Raw genomic sequence first — 12,929 nt, 5'->3', positions numbered from 1 at the left:
AATGAATATCTGACTAATATAACCAGCTGCAAATCAAACATTCTTAGGGTGCAAGGATATATATAGATGTGTGTGTGTGTATATATATATATATATATATATATATATATAATGGGTAGGATAAAATCCCATTCATGTCAAAACAAGTGTTAATTAGGTCCAGTTAAGTCGTATGAACTATTTTCTTTTCCAAGAAATTAGATAACAAGGCTAAAACTTGCATAAAGATGTTTAGTTTTAACGTTGATTTTGTTTCCTTATTTAAAATATTTTATCAGGAGTCATCAGGTGAATGTTGGAGGATCTGGGACGTCGGCCTGCCTCCAGGACTGTCAGCAGATGAAGATTTCATCGAGGTGTCAGTAGAGAGGAAGGTGATGGACACTCACTTAAATTCCAGGCAGGCCACACGGCACACAGGATGTTATCAGAGACGGCTCATTCCTTGGCAGTCAAGTTTATTCACAAGGTGCGTGTGTGTGTCCTGAAAACACCTTATTTCATTTTGCAATATTTATTAGTAACACACACGGTGCTTCATCCAGATTCCCTATAATGAAACGCATAACAATGATCTTGTATCTGTCATGTCTACACAACCTTTTAATGCCAGATTATAAATTCCCAAAGGCTAATACAAAAAGATTATAAAACCGATTTGACAAACATTCATTAAAAATCAGAATTGTGCCTCAAAAGAGCATCAATATAAATCGCTCATACAACACCCTCTGTCCCTAGACACCTCAGATCAGGTAAAGCTCTCATAACATGATTTTGTTTTAATCCAATTGGCTTTATAATAGGATTAAGCAATATTTCTACATATTATATTGGGGCATGAGTAGACACCGCTTTAGATTTGCATTTTGTGATACTGATAATGATTTATCATAAATCTCATTGTGTAAATGTTTAGTGTAAGCATCTATTGTCATCCCTATAATATCAGCAAAACATCCATATTTAGTATTCTATCAAATATATTTAGATATTTGACTTTTTAACACATCACCCAGCCTATCATTTTAATCGCGTTTATAATAAATAAACTTCTTGAAAGAGCCCCCTCTGCCGGTGGAGCTGTGTGCTTTCTGCTGCGGACCACCCTGCTGAACCCCTCTGACAACACTGCCTCTGACCACACTGCCTCTGTGCTCAAAGGGCTTGTACACTCTGGTGTGAAGTCCCCGACACGAGGGAAGTCATTAGTCTTCATTAGCAACTTCCAGGAGTTTCTTATGAAGTGCTGTGAAGTTGTCATTTGCCCCCTTTGCCAGGCAAGCTAGATTTAGAGTTTGTTTTCTTTTGGTCTGGTGGACCAAATGTGAGCTCACCCGGCCCCTTCTTGAGACCCCCAGCCCCTCTGGAGTCAGGCCAGGGAAGCCAGAGCGGAGTAGAGAGTTTGTTTTGTATAATATCTGCAAACCACAAAGGAAACTGAGGAATTGGCCTTTCGTAATGAAATGAGGGTTTCTTCTTGAGGACAACACAGCATATACTTGAATGGTCTCTCAGCAGATTCAAGTTCTCTGCTGATATAATGTTATGAAGTATCTCTAATAACACAGAATCCCAAATGTAGCTTTTGCAATACCAGATTTTCACTACACGAGCAATTGGGCAGAAATAATTTACTATAATTATTATTATAATAAGGATGCAATTACAACATCTATAGAACATTTAAGATTTAAAAATATCAAATGCATAGTTAACTTCCTTTGATTGTGTGTTTTGGTGGCAAATAGATTACACTTTAAATATGATTAAAGTGAGGTGGAGTGAAAGTGTATAAACACATTTCCTGATTAAAATCAGTCATTAAAAAGAAAAGCTAATAAAATAAACATTAAAAGAAAAAAATACATGGATAAAAGTTACAGTGCAGTCTAAGATATGAATAGTTAAAAGCAGCGACAAAAATAAAAGTCTTCAGCCTGGATTTAAAAGTAGTCAGAGTTGCAGCGGACCTGCAGGTTTCTGGGAGTTTGTTCCAGATATTTGGAGCATAATAACTGAACGCTGCTTTACCATGTTTAGTTCTGACTCTGGGGACAGAAAGCTGACCAGTCCCTGAAGACCTGAGAGATCTGGATGGTTCATAATTTAGCAGGAGGTCAGAAATGTATTTTGGGCCTAAACCATTCAAAGCTTTATAAACCAGCAGCAGTATTTTGAAATCTATTCTTTGACACACAGGAAGCCAGTGTAAAGACTTCAGAACAGGAGTGATGTGATCCACTTTCTTAGTGTTAGTGAGGACTCGAGCAGCAGCGTTCTGAATCAGCTGCAGCTTTCTAATATATTTTTTAGTGAAACCTGTGAAGACACCATTACAGTAGTCGAGTCTACTGAAGATAAAAGCATGGACAAGTTTTTCCAAATCCTGCTTTGACATTAGTCTTTAAATCCTAGATATATTCTTTAGGTGATAGTAGGCTGATTTAGTAACTGTTTTAATGTGACTGTTGAAACTCAGGTCAGAGTCCATGACTACACCTAGATTTCTGGCTTTATCTGTTGTTTTGAACATTGCAGACTGAAGCTCAGCGCTAACCTTTAAACGTTCTGCCTTGGCTCCAAAAACCATTACCTCAGTTTTATCTTTGTTTAATTGGAGAAAGTTCTGACACATCCAGTCATTGATTTGTTCAATGCACTTACTCAGTGTTTGAATTGGAGCATAGTCTCCTGGTGAAATTGTTACGTAAGTGTGTGTGTCATCTGCATAGCTATGGTAACTTATTTTGTTGTTTTCCATTATCTGAGCCAGTGGTAGCATGTAGATGTTAAAGAGAAGAGGCCCCAAGATGGAGCCTTGAGGAACCCCACATGTCATATTTGTCAACTCAGATGTGTATTTACCTATAGAAACAAAGTTGTTTCTGTCCTTTAAGTAGAATTCAAACCAATTTAGAACTGTTTCCGAAAGTCCCACCCAGTTTTCCAGTCGGTCTAGTAATATGCTGTGGTCAACAGTGTCAAACGCAGCACTGAGATCTAATAATACTAACACTGAAGTTCTGCCACTGTCTGTGTTTAAGTGGATGTCATTGAAGACCTTTACAAGAGCAGTCTCAGTGCTGTGGTTTGGACGAAAGCCTGTAGGGATACAGTTGTGTTTTCTGTGACATCATGTTGTCTCCGGCCATGGGGGCTGCTATCTCTATAAACCCTCTCAAAGTGGCCAATTAAGCATCAAAAGGGCATGCTGCATGGCTAATGTGAGCGAAAGGTGTGAGATTTCTCGTCAGTCCACCCCAGGGGCTCTTTATTGGGCCGCTGCAGAGCCGTCTGATCCCCGGTCCTGGCTGTATATTGGCAGCTGTTAACTGTCGAGCACAAGGGATCTGTGCAGTTAAAGCAAATGGCCAAAAGACTGACACCTGGGAGGAGAAGAGCTCTGCAAAGGTGATCGAGGAGCAGGGAGACGCAGGAAGGAGAGCCAGTGGAGTCAGATGTTAGTTCAGTTAAAAGGAGGAAACAGCTGATTATCATAACTGAAGATGCTTATGGAGAATCGCCAATGATTCCTCCCTCTTCATAATTTTCCTTCAAATTATTTTCAGTGGTTACACTCGTGCTGTCAATGGAAACAATTATGTATTAACCTTCATTAAGAACCGAGTCATCAAAACCACGGTGGATCTTGTTAAAGGCCCCAAATATACTGGATAACTCTATATACAAATGTTATTAATTAATAGTAAACAGATAGTTAATCAAAGTTGTTTTACTGTAGACAAAATTAAATTATAATTCACAATTCTAACTAATTATAGTACTGCTATATTTTATGTTGCAGCATTAGTTGTGTCATTACTGATCAGAGACAACATTTTTACAATAGTCAATTTTTTTTTATTGTTGAACATATTTAAGACTATATTAGGTATTTGTTAATAATTCCACAATTATTTGTAAAAAACAAATAATATAACATAATAATAATAATAACAAACTAATAGATGGTTCCAAAAACGATTTTTATTCAATGAAAAGTATTATTATATTCATATTATCTGTCTGAATAATGTTTATAGATTCTTAACAAAGTAGTCCTCAAGCTTTAAGTGTTGTTGCAATGTTTTAATAGCCATCAAAATCCAGTTTACAAACCAATTGTCTTACCAGTACCTGGTCAGTCTATCTATGTGATGTCAACAAATGATAAGCAATCCATTTTTTAGAGGTTTAAAATAATTTGGTGAAGTTAAACTTCTGCAGTCTGCTTTTTACACTTTTCAGTCACATCTGTTCCACCTTAGGTTGGTATTAAATTCAGATAAGACAAAAGTCATGTTGTTTTCCAATAAGAAAAAGTTACCAACTGTTCTCCCCGTCACAGCATAACCCCATTGAAGCTGTTAACACCTACAGATACTTAGGCATCACTATAGATGAAAATCTCTGCTTCAAACCACATATTGACAATCTCTTAAGGAAATTGAAATTAAAACTGGGATTCTTTTTTTGAAATAAGACCTGCTTCTCCACTAGTGCGAGGCTTGTAGCTGCCACATTTTTGCCGCTCTTGGAATACGGGGATGTTGTGTACATGAACGCCTCAGCTCACTCCCTTCATCTGCTGGACGCTGTTTACCATGGGGCTCTGAGATTCATAGCCAACTGTAAACCCCTCACACACCATTGCACGCTGTACGCTTTAGTCAACTGGACATCATTATCAATGCGCAGATCACTGCACTGGTACAAACTCATCTATACCGCTATGCTTGGACTGCTGCCCCTCTACATATCCACTTACATATCACACAAACAGTACAGCTATAGACTACGATCTCAAAATTACATCACTCTGTCCGTCCCCTCAGTACGCACGGTGCTTGGGAAAAAAGCCATATCATACTCTGCCTCCTCGACCTGGAACACACTTCAGCAGGAACTTAAGCTGACCAGTTTGATACCCATCACGGATTTTAAACTCATTTTTAAAAAGCTGGAGAAATCATCTGTGGGTGTTTGCACCTGCTATATCTGACTGCTGTATATGGATTTCAATGACTACTTTTTTTACGATGTTGTATTTTACTGTTGCCTCTGTGTTTAGTGTCCTGTCTGTCTGTAACTTTGTGTGGTAGTGTTACCACTGACAGGTCTCTCTTGAAAATGAGACCTTGTGTCTCAATGAGATTTTACACCTGTATAAATAAAGGCTAAATAAAAAATAAATACACAATATGAAATGTTTGCAACAATAAACTTAATTATAGCTTCTCTAATAACAAGTAAATTATTTAAATTATCATCTCCTTGTTTTTTAGCAGGCAATAACGATACTTTTTTAACAGTATGAAGTTCCACCCAGTATAGTTTGATGCTCATTTTGAAAATCCACCTTATTTTTGGAGCTCAGTCCTTGTAAATCTTTTCCAGGTGACCTCCCTGAAGAGTCCTGCAGTGCTTATTGCCCCGGGCTGCAAGAGGCTCGCTCTCTGTCAGCCCTGACTCTAGTCCTCAGCCTGCAGACCCCACCAGTCACATCTGTCACCCCCAGACCCGCAGCGGAATGGGATCGACACCGCCGCTGCTCAAACGTACACCTCCGCTCAGACATAGAGAATTTATCATCAAAAATCTATTTATTTCCTGCGCCATCTTCTCTGCAGAGGCGTGTGACCTCTCTTCCCCCGTGAAAAAAGGGGGTCTTCACGGGGCCCCCCGAGGAGCCTGCTAATGCTAAGTGAGGAGAGCCACACTGAACCTGTGATTAATAACTCCTCAACAACAGTTGGCTTCACATGAGGAAGATAAAAACACATCGCACTTCCTCAAGGCCAATGTTGTCCCACCAAGCTCCACAGAGAGGGGGGGAAGGGGTGGAGGGTCCCACATCAGGACTTTTAGCATGAGTAAATGATCCTACAGACCCATCTTTAAGTGCATCATTACAACCGAAAGTTATTATCCTTTTTATTTCGCATCGACCCCGCAAATGAGCCTTTAGGAAGCGAGTCAATATTTTCACGCCAAGACTTTCTAGCCTCTGACATCTCTTCATTCTCACTAAACTGCTGATTGTACAAAGTGCTGTGAAGCCTTTAAAACTGTGGGACCGATACTTTTAAAACTCTAGATCATGTGTTGCATAACTGTTATCCATACAATTCCACAGAATCCTCTGTGATTGAGTGTCAGAGAGCTTACAGGTGGCATTGTATGCAACACGCAGACTACAATGAGAAATGTGAGTGGAAGTGGTGTGTCCATGCTAGAATAGAAGTTGAATGAGATGTGAAAGTCACCTCAATTCAAATTTTGATGTCAGTGGAAACACTGTGGTCTAATTTTGTTCCTCTATGCTCTAACACCTGCAGTGTTTAGCATTTGTTTTGCCTGTGGTAACATGGCACGATGCAGGAGACAGGCCTATGAATGAATGACACCCGTGGATTTTGCCTGGCTGTGGATGGTGTGTGAGGACGGCCGGGTTGTTGTGGCAGGTCTTTATTCTCAGACCCCTCCTCTCCCATTCAGGGCTGACTTGGGCTTGTGGTGCTAACTGGCTGTTAATTGCCTGCCTATACACAAGGCTTTCTCCACATGCAGAAACTAGCTCCTTCAAGGGAAACTTCCCTAATGAGATTATCTATCAGAGCACAGGTCTGTCTAGACACCCCAATATACAACACCCCCACCTCCACACACCCACTGCTGCTGGCAGAAGCCTCTGAAGATGCCCTCAGGTAGAAGTTACCTGCAGAAAGGGTGCATGTTATCATTACACCATTATGGGTTTACACCCACTGCGTAATTTATATTATGGAGAAGGCTGAGAATGTGGAAAAGTGTAAAGGTCATCGAATATTTAATTGTATAGTCTTTTATCCTATTTAATTTCAGAACAACATATTGGATACATGCAATCAATAGTGTTAGAATAATTGTTATACTTTGAGAATTCTGCTATTTTAACTCAGGATTATCTCCTATAAACGTTAAGCCAATTCTATTTTCATCAGTTTTCTTACAATTATTATATTGGGTATTTACCAGATTGCACAAACACACTAAATGGTGTGTGTGTGTGTGTGTGTGTGTGTGTGTGTGTGTGTGTGTGTGTGTGTGTGTGTGTGTGTGTGTGTGTGTGTGTGTGTGTGTGTGTGTGTGTGTGTGTGTGTGTGTGGTGTGTGTGTGTGTGTGTGTGTGTGTGTGTGTGTGTGTGTGTGTGTGTGTGTGTGTGTGTGTGTGTGTGTGTGTGTGTGTGTGTGTGTGTGTGTGTGTGTGTGTGTGTGTGTGTGTGTGTGTGTGTGTGTGTGTGTGTGTGTGTGTGTGTGTGTGTGTGTGTGTGTGTGAGAATGATATTTACACAGATTCTGGTGCCGATCTGCAGCAGGGAAGTGCGTCCATATTTGTTTTAAAGTCTCTTAGCAGTTAATAAAGATGCATTTCCTCCGTTCCCTCTTCCTGTGGGGACGGTATCAAGGCTCTGTTAAGTCTCTTTGATTTCCAGCACCCTCCAATCACAGCGGGGCTCTGACTCATCATTGTGCCACTTCAAAGCCTGGGAATGGCTCTCTTGACCCCACCCACCCCGGGACTCCCCTTAAAAGTCATGGTCATCTTCTTCCAGCAGGACTGATCTAATGTATCTGCTGGAACAAGACGGACCAACCTTCTGCCTCCCTGAGCTGCTGGATTTCTCTTTTTAACACATGAGGCAGGACGTTAGATCTGAACACACCGTTGGATATCACAAACACTTGGATTGCTTTTTGGCCCTCAGTGCAGGAACCTTTCTCAAGCTTCTCCTGTGTTTAACCTGAACAATGCAGTCCATCAGAGGTGAGTGGTTCTCGGCTTTTATTGGATTTACTTTGCTTTTCATTTAATTCCCCAGCCTGTGTGTGGTGTTGTCTTTAGCTGAGCATACCTATGGTGATCTTCTATCACTTTTACTGAAGCATGTTGCTCTGTTGATTATTATTTAGACTTGAAGCCCAACTTCGGCCCTCCTCCCCAGTCCATGGCGGCTGGCCCCGATACCTATATGCAGGGCAACATCAGGTTGACTCTGGAGGACCCTGACCTCTGGAAGTCCTTCCATGATTTAGGGACAGAGATGATTATCACCAAACCGGGCAGGTAAGAAGACAGAAAAATACAACTTTATGCAAAAAAGATTTGAAAAAAGTGTTTCCTGTTGCTGCATTTGCTTCTTTTTCTTCTTCTGTGTCTTCCAGGAGGATGTTTCCACACTGTAAAATTAATCTAGCTGGCCTAATTCCATGTGCCAAGTACATTTTACTGGTTGATATGGTTCCTGTGGATGGTTTCAGATATAAGGTAAGATAGCCATTATTTTTCTTTCTCTTGTGAATGTTGATATCAGTGATTTTAGTTGGCTTTTCTAAGAAGAGGAAGTAGCCCTGACTCACAACAGACTTTGGTATTGGGTGAGGATTTCCCTCAGTGGTTACCAGTATCCCCAGACAAGGCATCCCCTGTTTATCACCCCCCACTGTGCTGACATTGTACATCAAAGGGTGCTATCTCTTCCTGTTTTTCTATCCCCTGCTGGGAGCCCAATGTACTACCCCCTATCTCTGTGGGTGGTACTGGCCGGCAGTCACTCTCCCCTCTGTGGTGCTCTCACCCTGTGGGAAGGGAAGAAGACTTTCCCCTGTGACAGACAGACAGACTCACTATCTGTCTCCTTCCTTCAGTGGAATAAAGAGAAATGGGAGGTGGCAGGGAAAGCGGAGCCCCAGCCTCCCTGCAGGACGTACCTCCACCCCGACTCCCCCGCGCCGGGGAGCCACTGGATGAAGCAGTCCGTCTCCTTCCTCAAACTCAAGCTCACCAACAACACACTCGACCAGCACGGCCACGTAAGTACACAAAGTGTGGTGCTTATCAACAGTGTATTTTCAAATCTATCTACACTGACTTAAAGGTTACCTATTGTGCAAAATCCACTTTTTCATGTCTTTTAAACATAAACATAAACTCTGTGGAAAGAGATTCTGAACGTTTCAGGAAAAAAGATTCGCTCACTTTTTGTCCTGATCCATTTATATAAAAACCTGTCTGAAAATGAGCTGATCAGATTTTGGCCACTTTATGATGTAAATTGTTTGGCTTGTGTAACCATTAGCCAATCACCAACCAAGGTAACCCCCCCCCCCCCCCCCCCCCTCCCCTTATCACCTGAATCTCCTAGAGCACCATTGTGTTCTTTTGAACCAAATATCTCTCAGAGGGGCGTGGGGAGGGGCTCCTTATTTTCATCTAATAAAGTAACACACAGAGAATCAGCACTTTTGAAACAGGGCTGAAACAGAGGGGATTATGGGATGCTGCAATGATCTGTTTGGTATTTGGAGCCAAACACTTCAGAGACATGTTTTGTATATATCTGAGACCTATAATATATTGATGAAAAACAGCATAATAGGGGACCTTTAAAGATATTTGGTAATAAAGGACTTGCAACACTTACTAAATGAAGCTTAACGTTCTTAAAAACATGAAAAAGTCCTCTGAATTAATTACGATCTTCCTCTCTGCAGATCATTTTGCACTCCATGCATCGCTACCACCCGCGCTTCCACATCGTCCAGGCAGACGACCTGTTCAGTGTGCGCTGGAGCGTCTTCCAGACCTTCACCTTCCCTGAGACTTCCTTCACCGCGGTCACAGCGTACCAGAACACCTCGGTCAGTTTCTCTCCCTGCAAACACAAAAATGCAAACTGCTGGCAGGACGCCCCACACATTACCCAGATTTGAACTGTTTGGATTTCCCCTCATACAGATCACAAAGCTGAAGATCGATCACAACCCATTTGCGAAAAGGTTTCCGGGATGAAGGCACCAATAAAAAAAGGTGGGTGTCGCATTAGTCACAGGCTGATGACCATTTTACAGATTTCCATAACAGGAAACACTCTTTTCTTAGTGTTTTTATGGCTGTCATTTCTGTTAGAAGTAATGCATTGTTTACATTTGACTGATGTTCCTCTGCAGGCGTTCAAGCAAGAGTCCAGCCTGCAAGGAGAAACGAGCCAAGATGTCCGACATGTTGAACAGAGACTCTAAGGAGGACAGTCCACCAGGTACAGATTCAAGACAACATTGTGTCAATATTTGTACTCTTATGTCCTGTACTCTGCAGTAAACTAGTCTGATGATTTGAACCCTCTCAGACTTCTGCCGGTCAGCGTACGAGGCTTACGACGGAGAAGAAGGAGACATGCCCAAACGGAAAGAGGCTGAAGGCATCAAACAGGAGCGTTACTCCCCTTGGGACGCAGAGCGGGAGCACGGTGTGAGGACCGAGTCCCCCCCCGGGGCAGACCACAGAGACGTGTACAACACGGAGCAGCTGGTCCCTGCCCCGGCCTCCTACCAGCCCCAGAGGTACTGCCAGCTCTATCTGTCAAGCACTACGCCTCTCACAGTTTATCAAGTACAGTCAAGGATGCTGCCTAGATGACCGAGAAATAGAAACAAGACGGAAAAGTAAAAACTGCAGAAAAGACAAAAGTAAATTTAGCAATTTCAACGATTCCTGAACAATGACAATAAAATCATAAAAGATATAATAAACAGCAGTCGTGGTCAAATATAATTAAACACAAACAAAATATTTAGATAAACAATACAATTAATTAAAAAGTTGTACAACTTAAATACAATTACTTTTAGTTTAAAAATGTGATAAAGTTATACAAACTAAAAGGAGTCATCATTAGTTTTATGTTTATGTTTTTAAGATTTCAACCTTTTTATAAGTGTTCACATTCCCAGACTGTTCCAACTAATCAGCAAATAAAACTAAGAGCGGACTCACCAAAGATTGTGAATGTCTAACCTTCATTTTTGCATTTACTGTATTTTAACATTGTGGTATTGCTTATTTGACCCAAGTAAAGGATCTGAATACTGGCTGATGCACAACCATAAGATTCTTTAAATTAAAAAAAAATGTGTGTTTTATTAAAATAAATTGTATTAAAATCCTAAAGTAACCCTATGTCAGGTCTCAAACACGTTGAAATAGAAGCTGTGCAACACATAAGAGCATTGCGTTGTCCTGAAGAGCCGATGCTGATCTCCTTTATTTTCCTCTTCAGGGTCCATGACTTTGGGAAGCCCACCTCGCCCTCCCCCAGCGTGGGCAGCAGCCACAGCGGGTCAGGACGCAGCAGCTTCGAGTCCCGAGCCCTCGACGTCGCCACGGTGCCAGACCACGACGCCTCAAAGCTCCGCACACACGAGGTGGGCCCCCCCCCCTGTGGCCCACAGCCCCTCCCGGCCCCCCAGGACTACCCCGGGGTCCTCAACATGTCCATGGCCCACCAGGCAGGGAAACCGGGGTTGATCGGACACCACCTCTACAGTCCGTACGGCCCCGAGCAGCCCCTGGGCCAGTGGAGCAACCCGGGCCCCCCACAGTACCCCCCCCCCTCACCACCTGACCGCCGACTACACAACGCCCACTGTGCACCATGGATATCACCATGGCAATGTGGCTGAGTGGAGCCAGTACCCTCTGTTCTCTTACTCGTGCTGGTGAAGGATCCAAGGTGATAAGTGACTGATACCGGTGCTGATCCGGGGGGTGCAACAAAAACTGATTTGAGAGAGGAAAAATATGAGAGCGGCCGGACGTCTCCAGACCGACAGGATGCTGACTGAAACCAAAGTGTGCTACGCCATGCTGTTTGATTGTTATTATTGTTAAATTGTCTATTTATTTTCTATTTCATCTCATCTCCAAGTTTAAATATTATTTTTGTAAAAGAAAGATTAAAACGTGTGTGCAATTTATGTCTGTCTTCAAATTGTGATGTGATCTGAAAATAAAAACCTTAAAGTAACAGGATCAAATGACTTTTCTGTGTTCTTTTTGAACCATTTGTATCTGTTATAAACTAAACAAAGGTAGAATATTATTTTAGAAGGCTCATACTGCAGCTTAATTAAATATAACTTGTTTTCTTATCTACTGAAACTACAACATTTTAAACATAGTTGAATGGTTTAATACTTTCCATTTCACGTAAGTACATTGAAATAAATGTATAGCATTATGTAATGCTCAGTTATCATCTCTAACACTTTAAATTCAACTGAAGTTTAAATCTTCCACTTAACCATGAAGTAGCACATTTCCTGTCTGTAGTTTAGTTTTTAGACTGTGTAATGTGGATCCAGCTAGTTTATTGAATTAGTGTATTGTGGCAGTGTCTTGTTTGCGGCTGCACATCTGCATGCTTTGTACCCGTCACCTCTGATAAGCAGCACGTCCTTTCGGTGGCATTTGTTTGTATTTCCTCTTTGTTGATCTAACGAGGGCCCCTCTGTAGTTTGGAGGGTCCCAGCAGGCTTTAAAGGGACTGTATTACTGTGACTGCGGGTCACCTGCTGAGGTTTACCCACCGGTATCATAAAGCCCTGCATGACTCTTGTTCTACATCTCAATGAGCCCTTCAAAAGCTTGAAAATGGGGGGCTGTTGACACCTTTTCACAAGCTCAAAAACACAGGCTGGGCCTATCGACTCCACCCTAGGTGGATATGAGCTGCTAATGACTGTTGTAAAGTCCAGGGGAGGAGGAGGAGGTCATCCTTCAGGAACGAGGCTGACATGGTGTAGATTTTACTCAGAGATTCATTAAATTGGAGGTTGCTTGGACCAGTAATACTTTTCCAACCTCAGTGACCCCAGCTGTTTGCACACAACTCATTCACTCATTTTAATGAGGATGGGAAGAGCTATATATACTGTATGACCTATACTTATATGTCTGTAGACTACGGCTGCTGTGTTAGGACGTCACTTGATGATGTTCAATTTCAGACTTATTGTTAGATCATACCTGAGGCCAGCTTTTCAGCAAAACAAAGATAATCATTATGTTAGGAATTGGAAAAATTAAACCATCAAAGACTGAACATC

General features: G+C 41.8%; 1 protein-coding gene across 1 annotated transcript; it reads left to right on the top strand.

Moving 5' to 3' along the window:
- The first annotated feature begins 450 nt into the window (after positions 1 to 450).
- On the top strand, positions 451 to 11,858 carry tbx16 (T-box transcription factor 16). The gene is given in 12 exon segments (XM_034212575.1): positions 451 to 469; positions 7,601 to 7,809; positions 7,956 to 8,109; positions 8,208 to 8,310; positions 8,691 to 8,855; positions 9,537 to 9,683; positions 9,781 to 9,816; positions 9,818 to 9,852; positions 9,993 to 10,081; positions 10,172 to 10,385; positions 11,102 to 11,426; positions 11,428 to 11,858. Coding segments are annotated over 11 exon segments (1,401 nt in total). The 5' UTR covers positions 451 to 469; positions 7,601 to 7,793; the 3' UTR covers positions 11,545 to 11,858.
- The last annotated feature ends 1,071 nt before the right edge of the window (positions 11,859 to 12,929 follow it).

Source organism: Gymnodraco acuticeps, unplaced genomic scaffold, assembly GCF_902827175.1.
Source record: "Gymnodraco acuticeps unplaced genomic scaffold, fGymAcu1.1, whole genome shotgun sequence".
In the NCBI taxonomy this organism is placed as follows: Eukaryota; Metazoa; Chordata; class Actinopteri; order Perciformes; family Bathydraconidae; genus Gymnodraco; species Gymnodraco acuticeps.
This window is presented reverse-complemented; position numbering and strand designations above follow the sequence as displayed.